The sequence below is a fragment of the Fukomys damarensis genome, unplaced genomic scaffold, assembly GCF_012274545.1.
Source record: "Fukomys damarensis isolate Sample0158 unplaced genomic scaffold, DMR_v1.0_HiC HiC_scaffold_32, whole genome shotgun sequence".
Classification (NCBI taxonomy): Eukaryota; Metazoa; Chordata; class Mammalia; order Rodentia; family Bathyergidae; genus Fukomys; species Fukomys damarensis.
In genome coordinates, this window is record NW_022900944.1 from 40,133,592 (window position 1) to 40,151,542 (window position 17,951).

A 17,951-nucleotide genomic window follows, 5' to 3' on the forward strand; every position below is an offset into this window, starting at 1 on the left:
TTTTTTTTTTTTTTTTTTTTTTTTTTTTTGGTACTGGGAATTGAACTCAGGACCTTGAGTTTATGAGGCAGTCAGCAGCACCACTGAGCTAAATCCCCGGCCCTATTAATCCTTTTCAATAACTACTTTTTAAAATCAATTTTATTTTCTGTCCAAATGAAACTCATCAGTTTGCATAACCTGTAGGCACTGATAAAAAAGTGGGGAAAAAGATAATACCAGATGTGCTCGTTACACATTTGTGTCACAGTAACAATGCCTAAAACTGATCTTGAATTACAAACTTTCTATCATTCTAGAAAAATAAAACCAAAATCAATGAGACCAAATCTATTTTTAGTCTTATAACTTTTTCCTCTGGTTTTTGCCCTGCAACCCTCACGTGTGAAATTAAAGTTGAGAAAATTATGTAAATAGGTTGTAGGATTATGTGTATCCTTGAGGTCAAATAGAATAACTCCTCATTTTACGTAACTATGTGTCTCTTATGTAAAGAAAACATGGAATTATTAGTTTCAATATTTGCCTCTAAAATGGTATTTTTTTACACCAAATTCAAGCCTCTTTCCTTTATGTGCTAAACATGATGAGTTTGTACAAGCATGAGAAAGAGCCTAATGCAGACTTTTCATGTAGCATATATGGCACTTTCATATTTGAGATTTAGGCTAGTTTTCTACCCAAACTCATCCTCCTCCACCACCTCAGAGCCCACAAAGTTCACTTGAACCCATTAGACTTGTCTACATTTTTATAGCATATTTCACTGCAACCCAGTTATCTCTCTACACATTTATCTCTCCCTGAGGATTCAATGATGGCAAGAATTATAGGTGATTCATCCTGAACCCACTTCTCAGCTCAGGGCCTGGCATTCAGTGAGTGCTCATGACACGACTGATGCAGGTGAAAGAGTTAACTCAGATAAATTCCCTTGTCCTTAAAGTTCTTCCAGTCTACTTGCCAAACCCTTTTTTCTAGTATATCCCTAGGTAAGAATGGTCCCTGAAAGGCCCCATTATTCCAGTGAAAAATACTGAAAAGATAAATAAGAGAACGGAGAAAAAAGGAAAGGAACCCAGACCACCACCTCCACACTGCAGAGCCTGCAAGGGACTGTTCTACTTTTAACTAGCAAGTTGGTCCCACACAGAATATCCTCTCTATATGGAGTTCGTCATCAGGAAGCAGTAGGAATTGGGCATGACCTTGGCATACTGCCTCCCACAGGTGTCCACAGATGTGTATATAAATGATGTCCCTTTCTTTGGCTGGCTGGATAACCAGCGATGGGAAGAAGGCTGATGACCAGAAACTATCAGCTTGTCAATCAAGTATGCTGACTGTCTACACACAGGCACACACTGTCACCGCTACCTCCTACGGAGGACATTACTCCACACAGGTCAGAATGCTTTTGATAATTACACCTTAGAGCTCTGGAATAGTCCTGAGATCTTAGCGGTGAAAGAGGAAGGAGAATCCCTAGGAATCCCCCCCACCTTTTCTTTCTTCTCTGTGTGTGCGCAGTACAGCTGGTTCCTGATCTGAGTTGACATTTGTACGTATAGGACTGGTGGGCAGCTGAAGTCCATAAATGATTACAAATACACTATTAGTTACAAGAAAAAAAGTCATACATTTAAAGATTTTATAACATGACTGCATCACCATAAACCATACACTACTTATTAAGAGAATCTGAAACACTGGTGAATGTACCATTGCTTTAGAAAAAACTCTGCCCGTTTATATAAATATATTTGGCAGAAGATAACTCACATAAGAAGAGACTCCAGTTGGCTTGGAGATTAGTTAGTGTTCAACAATGGTGTGGCTAAAACCACCCTAGGAACACACCCACTGGGCTCCGGGAGGCAGCCACCAGCAGGGGAGTTGCCACTTGGCTTGTATCTCTCTCTATTTTTCATCTCACTACTGTGTAATTTGCATTGGGGTTTTATGGTCTACATAGTATTATGATTTTTACGTTCTTGGACAACTTTATAAAAGCTAAGCAATACAACCAATTAGTTAAAGTGTAAATTTAACTAATATAGGATTGTGTGTTATATAAGTATCTGCTTGATTCTGTTCTGAGATGTATTCAAAAGTTTAAAAAAAAACAGATATCTTTGCATCCCAAGTTTGCATTGTCAAAAAGTCAAGTGAGTGTCCAACGAGAGCTCACATTTCTCAAGTCCTATAATTCAACTCCAACTTCCTCTGTCTATTTTTCTTTTCGGCACTGCATCTTACTTTTAAACCACTTGCAACCAGGAGTACTGATAGTAGGCCTTTCATTATCTTATACCAACAATAAAGCCAATGGCGCACAAATACAAACAGAAAAACATTTGCAGATGACTTACTAGGCTGGGCAGGAGAAAGCATTGCATATTTTGGGTTCTGTTGCTGGCTTGGTTTTCATATTGCAGAACGAGGAATTGACTTGAGTATTTTGATCTCGTAAGCAAATGGCCTTTACACTTATGTAACCTAGTAAGACATCAGAATTTACAAAGTGAAAATTACAGATAACCAATTGAATTTGGTTTCCAAGTGTAGCTTCAGATTTACCAATGTCCTGATACTCTATTTAAGATATGAAATACAAATGTTTTCAGAAAATACCCCTACCCCCCATTTCCAGGATTGAACCTAGGACCTACCCACTGAATCATATCTCGTCTTTTTTATCTTTTGTGACACTAAGTCTCTAAGTTGCCTAGGCTGTCTTCGAACTTGTGATCTTTAGGCATGCACTGCCACACCAGCCAGAAATTCCTCCTTTGGCTACAGCTGCTACTAATTCGAATGCCATTCATCCATAATAGGCTTCATATTTTAAATTTTAGTCTGCAGATTCTTAATTTTCAGGAGTGAGGAAGATTCCAGTGCCATAAAGTGATAAATACCACTTTCTGAAAACAGAACGATAAAGGGAAATATCCCAGCAAGCGTTAGCTCATTTTGCACGCATCTAATGGAAAATATTTCTATAGCAAAACCAATAGTGAGTGGTGTGTGGGAACGCAAGGCTCCACTTTGCCATGAAGCATTTTCTACCCGCACAAAAGTATAATGTACTTGCATGCAGAAGGCTGAACTCTGTGTATGTGCTTATACCTCTGTTCATATTACTGGCACCTCTCTGCCTTATTTTAGTGTTTATTTCACACATAAATTTTTTTGTGTGTGAACAATTTTTATTTTAGCTTTTGCCATCTGAAAATCTGCCTGTTTCCATGGTACTTTCCCTGAAAATGGAGTCTGAGAAATGATAAAATGTCAGTCTGACTATAAGGATCAGCAATCAGTCCTACTCCTTAAACTGAAGCAGTTGGCTGTTGGGGGCACAGATCAAAGCCACCCTGGAATTCTCTGGAGTTAATGGTGCATTTCCAGAGAACTCACGCATTTGGACCTTCTGTGCCTAGGGCATGCCGGGGTCCCAGAGGGGTTGCTAAATGGAAGCGGGGGAGAATTCCAATCTCTCCCTCCATTTTCACCTTGCCTGGATTTATCCACTTGCGTGGAAAACACATCAAATCTCTCTCCCCTACCTAAGGCACTGTGGTCTTCCTGAAACACTAGGAAGCTGTTGGAAATGTTCTCTAAGAACATTTGATATTTGAGAAACTGCTCACAATCTGAGACCGAGCAGAAAAGAGCAAGGGGAAAGCTATGTCTCTATCATGGTATCTGTTTAACAACAGTACAAAATGATTTATGGTATGTGCCTGAGACTGTCAGACATACGTAGTTGTGTACACACAGGAAAAAAAACTAGAACGACAGACACCAAAAAGTATCAATGTTGGTATTGCCAATTGAAGGATTATAATAGGGATCACTTTGCTTCTTTATAGCACATTGGCCTAAACTGTTATAAAATGCATGACTTATTTTTTTGCGTGTGTGTATTTTGTTAAGTAGCATGTGCACCTTGAAACAGACCTCGTGGACGTAAGAATCTCATTTCCTGTCTCTAGATCTAAGAGGCCTCCTTGTACTTAGTGTGATGAGTCCAACGGGAAGAGCCAGCGACCGCAGGTGCTCTAATAATAGAAAGTGGGTCACCAACCTTCATGCTTTGGCTCCATGAACCTACAGTTGAAATTTCATTCTTTTTCCCAAATGGCAAATTGCCAAAGGGCATATGTGACTGACAACAGGTAATCTAAGGATGTGTGACGTTTTCCATGCCCAATTATAAAATGCCTTCTTCCTGCTTACTCAGGTGGGGCTGCTGGTGTCACATTTAACCCATTTCCCTGCTGAACGCTCACTGACTTTTCCCCAAGGAGATGAACTGCAACGACCCTCATGTCGGAGTCACCCCTGTGTGTGTTCTAACTCGTCCTCATGCTGCCTTCTAAAGTCCCACTGGGAGGTTTGTAATGACATAGTAGTGGGAGAAACCGAACTGTAATCTGAAAACTGTGTATCTATTTAGAGACATAACTATGTGCTTGTATTTATAAATTTATAAATAAATGTAGTTTATCTAAGTTTCTGATATGCAATGATTTTGGTTTTGGTGGTCCTGTGGATTGAACCTGAGCTTTAGTCCCAGGCCTTTTTTGTGATTTTTCAGGCAGGGTCTTGCTAAGTTGCCCAGGCTAGCCCCAAACTTGTGATCTTCCTGTCTCAGCCTCCAGAGATGTACAATTTTTGTGCTCTGGTTGTGGCTGATTTGAGCTTTGTGAGAGTTGGTTTCTTCTATATAGGAAAATCCTTGACTTGTATGGCATTTTCTTTTTATAGGAATGGTTCCCATGAAAGATCGTTCTTTGATGACTCATCTGTACCACATAAGGTTAAAGCAGTGTTGCATGAATCAACCTGTTTTTGGAAGATGGAATCAGGGAAGCCACTACCTCCTCCGCAGGAGACGGAGCAGGCTGACTGCATTGTGCTCCACGTGTGCTGCTGTCTTTTTGTGGCTGAATGAGTTCTGTTTGTGGCCTTGGGAAGTGCGTACTTCCAAGCTATTCCAGGATTTTTGCCTTGCATCAGAATCTGGACAGTGTGAGATAAAAATCAGAGATCAAAGTATAGGTCAGAGCCTGGAATTCCAGAAATCTTGCTAAACATTTTAAAGATACTTTCATGTCATTTTTTTAAAATCTTAAAGTCAGTTTAATTCATTGTTTCCAAGTATGTTTTATGTTGATTTCAAGTCTTCCTGTAAAACACATACATTAAAGGATCAAAACTGTGACTTAGCTAGAAGTTAAAGAGCAAAACATAATTTATTATTTGCTATGAGCAAGCAATCCTCAACTCTAGATCACACACGTGTGCACACACACATGCACACACATTCACACATTTTATACTAAAATGAAAGATGATTCTATTGCTGCACATTTCTGAGTCTTGGTGCTAATTTAAACTTGAAAGCCTAGCATGACACACACAGCGGTATCTCACAGACAGCAAGTGAAACTCAGTCTATGTGTTTCTATTTTTATGATCCTGGGCCATAATTCATACACTCTTGCTGAGCCCAGGAGAGGCACCCTGGAAACCACAGGATGCCCCAAGTGGAGCTGCCCATGGTCAACACCAGAAGCCAAATGAGTTTCTAATAAAATGCCCAAAGGGAATGTGTCCATTGACTGTGTCCTGGGCTGAGGAGGTGAGAAAAAAAGAAATACAGTCGGAATCACAGATTGGTAATGTATGAGCAGGAACAGATTTAACCTCAACAAGTCAAGAACTCAGTATAAATCTGATCCTGTGAAGTCCGACTAGTAATAGAAGAACAATCTTGTGCCCGACACTTCACAGGTGTTGGGCATTCTAGAGGGCCTTTCTTTTGTGTTACTCAGAACTCTTTTCCAACAAGTATGATGAGGTTGCCTATTTTCTCACTGAAAAAGGAGAGGAGTGTGTGCAAGATCACACATGTGACTAGGGAGTGAGCCTAAATAAAACCTCCAACAAAGATCTGCCTAAACAATGCAATGTATCGCCTTGTTTTTGATGTGAGGGAACATCTCACTGTTGATGCCCTCTTTTCTTTATTATTCTTTTCTTCTTTCAAGCTCAAAGCATGAATTCCTCCCACCCCAGGTCTTGTGGAAAATTCTTTACCACCAGAACTGGGCATTCATGCCCAAGAGGCAAAGCCAATTGCTAGTTAAAAATAGGAACCCCTGGGGCTTGATCTCTGGTGGGATCTTACCTCAATTAAAGTTGGGTGTGTGGCAGCTGTTCAAGGGCCACCAGTGTTCCAGACTACTCTTTGGGATGTTACCAAATGGTTTCCACTTTGCTGTTAGTTTAAATGTCTCCAGGAATATTAATGGCTCTCTTGAGATTTCATGGTGTAGGCATCATTTTAGAGTGACAAATTTTGGTGCCTCCCTGAATTGAGCAAAATGGTAAACCTCACTCGCCCTACACCTCATCCAAAACACAACCAAAATGCCCTAGGCAGGACCATTAAATTGGACAAATGTCAATTCTCATCAGTTGCCAGTGAAAATCCTATCACCACTCATCCTGGAGGTCTTTTAGTTGTAAGGATCTGTTGAAGTCTTCATTGTTCCTAATCTTTGCAGCTAAGCTATACAGCAGTTCTTGGAATCACACGTTTGAGTTAACCTTCACACATTTGGAATAAATCTTAGGCCTCCCTTACTTGCTATTCCTGTAGTGTTTCCGATAATGTTTTCAGGTGGTATTAAGTAAACACTGGCACACTGGTGTCTTTTATGGGATCAAACTAGAACTGCGAGATTAGATTCACATTCAGAAGATAATCTCATTCTAACTTAATTTCTCTTTCAGTCAAAGCAGTATCACAGATGTAGAACACACGGTTGCTATTAACTCTGTGCACCAGAAGTGCAGAAGTCTTGTAGGGCAGAAAATGATGCAGCGCATCACATTTATATGTGTGGCGATAAAATATGGATGAAATACAGGAGCGTTACAGCGAGCGGGATGCTATTTCTCTACAGCAGGAGACTGATTTAAGTGCAAGTGCTATAGGGAAATAAACTTACTTCCCTCCCATTTCTGGAGCCACCTATTCCCTCCATACAAACTACATCCTTTTACTAAATAGGGAAATACATCTTCCTTAAAAATGCAAAAAAAAAATGCAAAAGAATATTAGTTCTTGCCTTTCGAGCCTCTGGAACTTACGTTCTGGTGATTTAAGGGTGACAAATTTTCCAGGGGCAAAGCAAACACTTTATATTCTACTTCCATCTTTGAGACAGATTTCGGAACCTAAGCCATACATTACATATGGATTCACTGTAAACATAAAATATTTGTGTCAAGAGGAAAGACGCACTTAAAAGAAAAATTAGCGTGAAGATAAAGCTGCCGTCACTGTTAGACACAGTCAAGCCATCGAGTTTCCCCAGGCCTTTAGTCAACTCAACCCTAAAAAATCATTAGTGCTACCAACAAGAAGAGAGTTACATAACATCGCATCACCAGACCTTCCTCCACGACTGGATCCATAGGCTCCTCCTTCCCTTTGATGCCTGGCTCCTAAGACCACGCCCTTCACCACGAGCCGCATTCCATTTTACTATAACCGCCCCCAGCTCCTGATCCCTACTGAAATTTCCCTGTTTAATGGATCTCTGTAACCACCACAAAACAAAATGAAAAGGTTCCCTAGGTTGTGCTACTTTCTGTCTCCATGTTTCCTTATTTGCCCTGTGTTCTTTCTCAGATCTTCCTCCCCTTCATGTCTTTGAAATTGCTCTTTCAAGGGTGTGTTGTCACACCAAATAATTTTCCCTGTCACTTTCAACCAGTCACTACTAGCATTAGATGTAGCGTATCACTTCCTTTTTTCTGCCACCTCATGCTGCTTTTTTCCAACTTCAATGACCTTTATTACTAGTTTTGTTTTTTGTTTTGCTGAATCCTCCTTGTTTCCTAGCTATTTTATGTCAAAGTGACCTTAAATTTAAATCAAATTAAACTTAACCACATGTGGTGAATGGCTACCCTACTGGATGCAGAGCGGTAGGTGAAACCTAGCTTCTAACCTTCACATTCACCTACTCAACTAAGTGTGATCTGTACTTGAATGCTGAAAAGTACATCCAAGTCCAACACAGACCTTGTCACTCATACCCCGTCTCCAGAAAGGCTGCTCCTCAGCCTTCACCATTTCATAAATGGTGACCCATCCTAACTTTAGACCAACACATCATCTTAGAATCGCCTTGAACTCTTTCTTTTTTCACAACATACATTGAACAGTCCAGGAAATGGTACATCTTTACTTTCATCGACTCAGATCTTAGCGCCTCTCTGTTACTCCAGTGAAATGTATCTCCTCTGACTTCCATGATCAGGACAGTGAACAGAACTCTCAGGGCAGGAGGATAAATGTGATCCTTCAAGGAAGAAGCTGAAATAGACCCTCAGGGAAAAACCATCCAGTGACAGTTACGTTACAGCTTGGGTACCAACTGCTATAGCACCTGCAAGGGGAAATCCAATGATTCGCTGAAATTAAAAATAAAAATCACATGACCACTTAAAGCAGCATGGTTGCTGTAATTTAACAAAGTATCTTAGTAACAATTTGAGCCAAGAAACCACAAAATAACAAAAAGAACTTATGTTTTCTTGAGGTTTATTCTATTCCTCATAAAAGGACAAATGCTTTATGATGTTTCCCACCTCCCTTTCCTTATAATTCAAAGGAAAATGTGAAAAGATCTACAAAACAGTAAAATACTTGAGCTAAGAGCAAGAACAGTACTAACAAGAATTTTTAAAGCAATGGGGGAAACTAATCCATTTCATAAATACCAAGAAATGAGAGATTTTTATGTAACTGGCCAAAATGAGAAGAAAAATGACACAATTTACTGTAAATGTTTATAGGAAGCTGCGACTTTAAAATTAATAACTCACAAAACATATAGTAGGTGGATGTGTGTGTTCTGTTAGTTTTACAGCCAGTGGCATATACAGCATATTGTTCATGTGTATTTGTTCAGCACAGTGAAAGTAGAAATCAATAAAAGCCCCCCAGCTTTACCTATCAGATAACTTAAGGCTTGACTTCAATGGCTACGTAGCTATAATGCACACCCAGAGCTGTATGAGTAATAACAGGCAGAAAGACAGTTTCTGCAGAAACCAATAGAAATCTGCCTTAACTTAATTTAACATCAGTTCATAAAGGCCTCTTAAAGGAAGAATTTGAACAAGTATACACCAGGCCAAATATATAAAAAATGAGAATGTGCCAATTATAACTCGATTCCACTTGATTCTCAGTGTAAGGAAGCCTCTGTCCTTTTCTTCATCTTGTATTGAGAAAGGAAAGAATACCAAGAGCAGAGCACGCAGCAGTTATCTTGAACCTTACTGTTCGATGTTTGCAAACAGTTTGTCTTCTGGAAATAAGACTATCTGCCTGGCTAATAGCATCTCTATGGGTCTCTTCTGTTCTCAGGCAGACTGAATTTGGTCACAGACACCCATTCCATCCCCAGGAGTGGCTACACAGTTTGGAGGCCCAGTGCAAGATGCAAATTAAGAGTTTATCACAGCCATTGAGGGTCTTCCAAGTACAAACTTCTAAGTGTAACTCTGTAAATGCTACGGCCATGAAACCTCACAGTCCAAATTTAAATCCAGGATTTCCTCACCTGTATCAGCTGTAAGACACAATTTACAATTTTTCAAACTCTAAATCACCTGTAGTCAGTCCCTGTCTCCATGGGTAGACTCTGTAACCCTCAATTAGGGAGCTTTGTTTATACTGAAGAACCTCGTGGGACTGTCCCCACCACCTTAGCCACAGGCAGCTTCGCTTCTTTCACTGCGAGGCAGGAGGCCTGGGAGAGAGGTGTGGACACAGCTGAGACCCCGCCTCCAAAGTATGCGACTCGAGGCAGTTGCAATGTCCACCGCACACAGCTATTTTACAGCCTTTCCGGTGACCTTGTTAGGAGCTGTCAGTTGCTCTTTTCAGCACTCATGGAGAACACAAACAGATCCTAGGACCACCACATCCTTGCTGCCAGGGCACAACATCACAATGGGGTGTGTGTGTGTGTGTGTGTGTGTGTGTGTGTGTTACTAGGAAATGAACTCAGGGTCTCTCCAGACTGAATTACTACCCTTTCCTTGCTGCCAGGGCACAACATCACAATGGGGTGTGTGTGTGTGTGTGTGTGTGTGTGTGTGTGTTACTAGGAAATGAACTCAGGGTCTCTCCAGACTGAATTACTACCCTTTTTAAATTTTGAGACCGTCTCCTTATGTCTCTAAGTTACCCAGGCTGGGTTTGAACTTGGAATGCTCTTGCCTCAGCCTCCCAGAGAGCTGGGATTACAAGCATGTGCCACCACGCCCCACTAAAATAATGCCACTTTTGAACCACCTCACGCTGCACGTCAGACATCTGTAGACCCAAGCTGTTAAGCGTACAAGTTTGGAAAGACAGCCGGTGATTCAGTCTACTTAACTGGCCTTGGTCCAGAGAATTTTCCAGCCAATTGGCTCTGGGTCTCTAATTTACAGCTGGCAAGCAGCCCCCATAAATGCTTCCAGGTCCTCAGTACAACTGTTTCATGTCTACCTTTAGCACACGAACCACCTGACTTCAGACACAACACTCAGCAGCTTTCGACCGCAGGGTGCAGAGTTATAAAATTTACAGCTTCTTAAGCCAGAAAACCACAAACGGGCTGGAATCTGCCAACTTCCCACCGAAGCAGGGGACTGCAGTGTTTGCCTAGGGCGCCCACCGTTAAAACAAGACACTCCAGACAATCACAGGCAGATACCTTTCTTTCTTCTGCTCTCACTTGTAGAATTAAAACTGTAAATTCCTTCAACCAGCTTTGTATTTGTTATTTAAGATTAAAAAAGAAAGGAAGGAAGGAAGAAATCATCCTGATTTTCTCTTGGGAATCATTTTTTTAAGATTGGCTTTTTATTTAATGTGTGCTGAAAAAAATGTTTGTTGTCTCCCATGATGTATTTGATTGCATGGAGAAAACTATGAGCGATTCCGACTGCAGGCTTTCTGTGTGCCAGGTGAAGTGCTGTAAATGCATTCTCCCGTTTCAAACTAATACTGATATGGAAAGGCTCTGTCAATATTCCAGTAGAGTAGATGAATAAAGGAGTGTCCAAGGCCACACAGCCACAAGCAGCAGCACTGGACTGAATTGTTATTGTGGAGCCCTAAAACCTGATGTCCTGACTCTCCAAACTTGGCCTCTCAAGCTGACACGCTGTCTAGGATTTTAACTGAAACTGTTAAAAGCTGTGTTCTCTCCTGGAATGATTTTATCCCTGGGATGCAACAGCGTGCCAAAACATTGGTTTTCTGATACTGTGTCCGAACTTGAAAGTTGTATTTCTTTAGTACGCTATTATCTAACGCAAGCACATGTAATTCTTAACCTCCTTCATCTGTTTTCCCCTGGATTTGTTTAAATGTTTTTATTTCACTGCTATTTGAGCAACTGAAACACAAGAGACTTTATTGATTGGCCTTTCCTTGATAAACATCCAATTGCTCCATATGTTATATGTCTCAGAGAACGAGCTTCACCGTGCGGATTCGTGTTTTTGTAAGTTCACGTGGTTTTTGGAATCCCTCGTGATGTTAAAATTCAGCTAGTTTTCTTGCCTTCCTCTCTTTTGCCTCACAGCTCGAAGAACATGACCAGTATCGTCGTTGCTATTACGTGTGGGTGAGTTGGATTTGACAAGCAACGGTAACACAAAGACCTGGTCAGGGACTTGGAAAGGCATCTGTTAGGCAGTTCAAAGGTGTGGGCTGACACACTGAATCTCCACTATGTTCTAATTCAACTCATCAATTGTTCCTCGGGGTTTAGTGAAGAGAATTAAATGGTGTTCTCCCACCCAGCACAGAAATATTTGCCGTGAATTAACCAGAGGCCCCAGCATCAAACAGCAAGCAGCCATCTAGAGACAAATGATGTGCCATCAAGAAAAAAGCCATGGAATCATCCTCTCGCATCTCAGTTTTATGTCATCTGTTCTGAATTAATTCTCCATTACTTCCCTGCCTCTTTAGTATTTTGTGTCTTCACTCAGCTCATGCTACTTGGCTAATCTTCCCCTTGCACTGATCTTATCTGGAGATACATCTGTACTCACTCCTGCCCCTTCACTTTGGAGAGAATTCAGCCGGCAGGGTTGAGAGGAAGGAGCTGGATGAGAAGGTAATTAATACTTTGTCCACTGGTCCTCATACGCGGTCATCTCACTGATCAACGTGCCTGTCCACCTGGGCCCCGGCCACCCCATCATCTCCTTTTGCCAAAGAGAGGAAGAAGTTGTTTATTACAGTCATTTTCTTTAGATGTCTTTTCCTGCCTTGGAACTAGCCTGGGGTTAACCTATTTCTCACTTGCTGTCATTGGAAAAGTGGCTGCTTTTCAGGAACCTCCCTGCTACTCTATCAAAGAGGAATGGGCTTTCAAAGAGTTAAACACCCCCTTTTATCACCCAGCCCGGAAAAAAGATCCCTAACGTAAAGGAGAGAGGTTTCATTTTTTAAGGCTTTTTTTTTTTTTTTTTAAGGGCAATGCTGTAAAAATGCAAGCGATCATATTTCAGTTACAGAAGAGCAACAACCTGTGTTATCATGTCCTCCTGTGTTGCTCTGTTTATCAGACGGGATGAAGTCACTTTATAATGAAACACTCAAGGTGAATTTCCTCACTTACACTCCAGCCACATGACAGTTTGATAGTGAATATGACTCATTTATTGTTGTATGTGTACGGGTGCACATGTGTGTGAGAACAAAACTGAGACAGAGAAATTGAAGGCGGCAGTGGGGGAGGAGAGAGGGCATGGGCTAGCAAGAAAGCTCATCCCTCTTCTGAAGAATGTCATCTCTAAATGGACACCTTAGCTAATCATGGAATAAAACAGTTTTGTGTTTTAATCCTTATTGCTAATACTAAGCTTGTCTACTAAGCAAGGTAAGTCCACAGCACTTCTACAAAGATCTAAGTCGAAGACCTTGAATTACCTACATCAAAATCTCAAAATAGAAAAAATACTAAATTTTCAGCCACACTCACAAAGCTCATCACATACACATCTACCTCTAAATGACTGTTTTCCAACCAATGCATGTGTGAACTTCAATTCTGACTCCCAGCTTTCACATTTTTATCATTTCAGAATTCAATGCCTCTGCATTGTGTCCTCTAAGACACACATTAAATTTGGTTATCTGGGGTCGTGGAATTCACAAAGACTTAACTGTTTTTGTTCTCCAACCCAATAAAATAAACATAGCACAGTGACCAAAACATAATACCCTTCACACTACTGAAATATAAACAAACAGGCATCTAAATCTTTCAGATGATTAACAAGTGCATGAGTTCAGCGATAGAAATTTTAGTTGTTATGTCAGGCTTACATGATAGAGCATTAGGTAGTTTTGTAAAATTATCTAGTTTTGTAAAAACTGTATCTGTAGTGATCTCAGAAGGCCTATGATTGCCAAAACAGTATTTCATTCATTTCATGCTGGGTCATGTGTATATGAATAGCTACTTTTTTCCCTGTGCAGAGCAGAAATATGTCATTTATATGTACATGTGTATGTGTTTCAAAACAGAAAATTGATTGATGGGCTTAAATAATGCCTACAAAACTTAGGGCCTAAGATAAGCATACAATCTGAGTTCTCTCAGGCATCTCCCTTGGCCACTGTGGCAATCAGTGAAGCCAGGACTATTTAAGCTGATGTCCACCTGCTGCAAATGTTGAGACCATACAGGGCCAGGGATCCAAGGGGAACAACCATCTGCAATACAGACCAAGTTTTTCAACTGGACTGGCTCATGACTTAAGAGATACAAGTGAAAGTCTGGTTTCTATTTAGTTTCAACCTTGAGCTCTCCGTGAAGACATCCTGTAAAGGTCTGACATATAAAAATAACCAGAATCAGAAGGCACTTTTATTTGGTGTCAGGCCCATGAACCGATTTCTTGGGGTTACCTGATAGCGGTCAGTTACTCCCAAGACTGCATTTCTCTGTTTTGCCCTTGAAGACACCCAGAAACGTGTGGAAAGATCTGGTAATGCCCCTCACCCTGGGGAGACAAGCTCGCCTCCCAGCTTGAGGTGAGTGTGCTGTGAACTAAGTGGTTGGCAACTTCCTGTGGTAAATTATTCACACTGGGCAAGGCAAGTACTTTAGGAAGCATAGTGATTCCCCAAATGCATTTTAGGAGATCGAGTTTCACTGCTTTAAATGCAATTCACTGTATTTAACTTCAAACTATAAGATTCTGAGGCCAGTCTTAAGAGATGGCAGTTTTTAAAACACATGTCACAGAAGCCCAGGGATTTCAGAGAACTTCCAGGCTACCATGGGGCAAGCAGAGGCCGGGCTCTGGTCACAGGCTCCCAACTTTGGTGAGAGAAGATTTCATTTGCTTTACTTTTTGCCTGCATGTAAGGAGTTGCAATTTAAAAGAAGACTGCACTTTCTAAATGAATGGATTTTATCACAGGACAATATTCACATGTGTGGTTGTTTTCTACAATGTTCTAGATACTATGCCAGTTGTGAAAGCTACAGAGATATAGAAGTCATCAGATGATAGAAAAGTGATTCAGGACCCAAATAATTTAAAGGATTCATCCAAAGCCAATACTATCGCTGACCCACTATCACCATTTATATCATCACTTCCTGCCTGACCCATAATGCTTCCAAAAACAATGGGATCCACACACCAAAACTCGCGCCTTATAATGTGCTAAAGATGTGAGACCACAAAGTTAGGGCAGCATAATTTATGTCTCAACCACTGGGACATCTTCAGCACCTAGCACAGGACTGGGTGTCAATGGATACTTGACAAATATTGAACTTTAAAAAGAAATCAGACACTGAGGAGAAATAAAGGGGAGAAAATTGCTTTAGTAGTAGTTACCTAAATCAGTACCTTCAAGGGTGGTTGAAGATGGAAATTCATTAAGACCTCTGGAGAGTATGATGCAATATGTACGAGTGGGAAGCCCAGAGAAACCTCTCTACCCAGTGCCATCCTTGTGAGTATGGACAAACATGCCCTGCTGGTGAATTTTACGCTATAATAAGAACTTAGGCAGCAGGCACTAATTTGAAGTGGCCATAGGAGAAAGTGTTTTTGTTCAAAGACTTATAGTTTCTGTGGAAAGAGCAGCAGTTTTCATTTTGGTAGGTTCCCACACACTGATTTCAGCCTCCCACAGGATCGTAAAACATAGTCGACATATTTTTGCATTGGATTGAACATATTTTTGGCTCTGAAAGTGTTCATTTTAGTTCAATTCATAGCTCTTATATGGAAAAGTGTATAAGCTTTATTTAACTTCCTTTAAAGAACAAATCCATGGATCACTTGGATATTAAGAAGTAGTCTAGTATTGGAAAAGTGTAATTTATTAGTTATTGTGACTTTAGAATGATAACTGTGTTCTATCAGTTTAGGAGAGATATAAGCATGTGATTAAAACGGATTAGAAATTTGATGATCTCTTGAAAACAAAGTGCATTTAAATATCAAGGGCATTAACCCAAGTTTTTCTAAAAGAGAAAAGAAATGTCATATTAGATAAAACAGGTATCATATTAGATAATTGGATTTGATTTTTTAGCTTCAACTATATTTGCAACTTTTTAATGAAGCCATTAACTCTTAAAAATACAAATAAAGCATGTCCAGTTCATCATGCAAGTTTCCTTTTAGACTGTTTTCTGACAGGTCCTTTTTCTAGGACATTAATTTATGCTTTAATTAATGTATGCTTTAATTACTGTAATTAATTTATGCTTTAATTAATCTATAGCTAGATTAAGTACACAAAGGAAATCTGGAAAACAGTAGCCAAACAAGTGTGACTTTACTCCACTATGGTGAAGCTATGATTTTACATTATGAGATATTACTGTGACTATTGTTATGGATAATAAAAAGTATTTTAAAAATATTATGCATTTCCAACTGACCTACCACACGTTACGACTTTACTGAGATCTACCCAAGATTGTTCCTTACATGGTAAAGTTGTCACTGGATTTATGAAAAGATAGATTGTTTAACCCGATTAATTTTAGAGAACTGCAACCCTACTTGAGGCCATTTATCCAAAATGACTTTAAAGTATAAGGAGAAATTCTGTACCTGGAGAACAACTCAAGGGTTTAGTTTTTATCTAGGCGAGGTAACGTGGCTGGGTGAGATATGGAGCTGTGTGCAGAGTACACAAGGGAGACGTCAAAAGGCTCAGTCTGATGCTGCTTTAATGTTCAGCAGCAAGCATATCAACTGTCTGTTGAACTTAATTTGATCAATACAGACAACAATGGGGCACTTCAAGTTCTTAAAGATGAAAGTAAGAAGGAACTCAGTTCCTTGGCTTTGCACTTCCATGTCTTATTCTGTGTCGTGGTTTTTCTGCAGAGAATATATGCTTAACACCAAAGCTTAAATTACAAACAGAACTGTGAAAACTTGGAACAGTTTTGTGTTTATGCACGAAATTGCAGAAAACATCAATACAAAGATACTTGCTTGCTTGTTGTGGAGTAGTAAAAAAACCTCTTTTTTCATCAGGAATGGTTTGCACTTTGTGCTGAGAGCTCGTGGAAGTCCTAAGAGGCATCTAGCCCAGCTTCTTTCTCTAGGTTCCTTTCTATCACAGAACTGCGTGTGTACACGTTTGTCTAGTGGTAGATTAAGGTCTCTTGGCACAACTAGAGAAGCTATGTTGCTCTAAAAGGGACACCTTTCAAGCTAAGCAGACTTCTCAAAAGGAAGGGAAACTGGCTGCTCAGAAACTTGCTTGACAGAAAACAGAGGGAACAATTACATCTTTTTTTTAAAAAATGGGGCAAAAGGAATCTTCAACAGGGAAGCCAACTTCTGTGCTTTATGTTTAAAGTGTAATTTCAAGGACTGGACTACTTGTCGACCTCCAGACAGTTTGATTCAAAATTCCTAATCATTTCCTCTAAAATAAACAGCCATGAGGGAGGGAGGAAGCGCATCTCCCGAGGACCACCTCTCTCTTGTTAAGCGTGGGGAGATCTTCAGGGGGTCTCCCACCATGGGACCTAGTTCTCAGGGCTGGATGGGACACCAGCTCATGATCAAGATCTACTGCCAAGTCCGCAAATGAAAATGATCTATGGGGGCAGGTGTTTCTTTTCTTTTCTTTTTTAAAATAAAAGATCTAAAAATCACCTGACAGGAAAGCCCTGACCTGTTTTAATATTATATGATCTGAATTTGGCCTCTGATCATCAACTTGGTAACTAGAGTCTGAGGTTTAGTTTTGTTTTTAAATGCATATGGTAGGCTCAGAGGCCAAATAATCATGGTTAACAAACACCAGGTGCTACACATTTTTAAGTTCTGTAATTATCCTCATGATTGTTGTAATAATGAGTCTTCTCTTCCCGTTTTACAAATGTGGAAGTTAAGCAACAGAGGTTAGGGATCTTGCTCCAAGTTCCATTAATTAGTGAATACTCCCTGCTTTTAACCTTAGGATCTGAAGTTACATAAGGTTACTGTTTGTTAATTGTCTTCTACTCCTTTTCCTCAGTAAATGTTTAAGATTAGTGCTACTGGATAACTCCCATGTGGAGAGTTGTCTTCATCTTATACCACAGTAGCTCAAAAGAAACATCTCTCTCAATGCCGAATATTCTTCTAACATTGTAGGACATGCTGTAGTTTTCAAATATGAAGATATCACATGGTCTTGAAACTATGAAACCGATACTTAGCAGGTTTCTCTAATTGCTTCCAGAAACTAAGGCAATACTTGTACATTATACTCTAAAAAGAATTTGCATAGCTTTTGAGTAGGGGATTCAGACACAAAGTTTAAATACATTATAGTCTGGAAGGAAAAGTACAGCTGGTGCAGTCTTGGG

General features: G+C 40.2%; 1 protein-coding gene and 1 long non-coding RNA gene across 4 annotated transcripts in view; one reads left to right on the forward strand and one right to left on the reverse strand.

Moving 5' to 3' along the window:
* LOC104852032 overlaps positions 1–4,502 on the forward strand; it is a 57,739-nt gene extending 53,237 nt beyond the window's left edge. Inside the window, exon 4 of the long non-coding RNA XR_777379.2 lies at positions 4,244–4,502. This is a non-coding gene — a long non-coding RNA (uncharacterized LOC104852032). The remainder of the gene's footprint in view (positions 1–4,243) is intronic.
* The window catches only part of Adamts18 (ADAM metallopeptidase with thrombospondin type 1 motif 18), a 127,770-nt gene that overhangs the window by 13,451 nt on the left and 96,368 nt on the right, over positions 1–17,951 (reverse strand). For all 3 annotated transcript variants that reach the window (XM_033758039.1, XM_010609479.3, XM_033758040.1), the window contains 2 exons: positions 4,884–5,025; positions 2,373–2,499 (listed from right to left, as the gene is read on the reverse strand). In XM_033758039.1, coding sequence (XP_033613930.1) covers positions 2,373–2,499; positions 4,884–5,025 — 269 coding nt within the window. The remainder of the gene's footprint in view (positions 1–2,372; positions 2,500–4,883; positions 5,026–17,951) is intronic.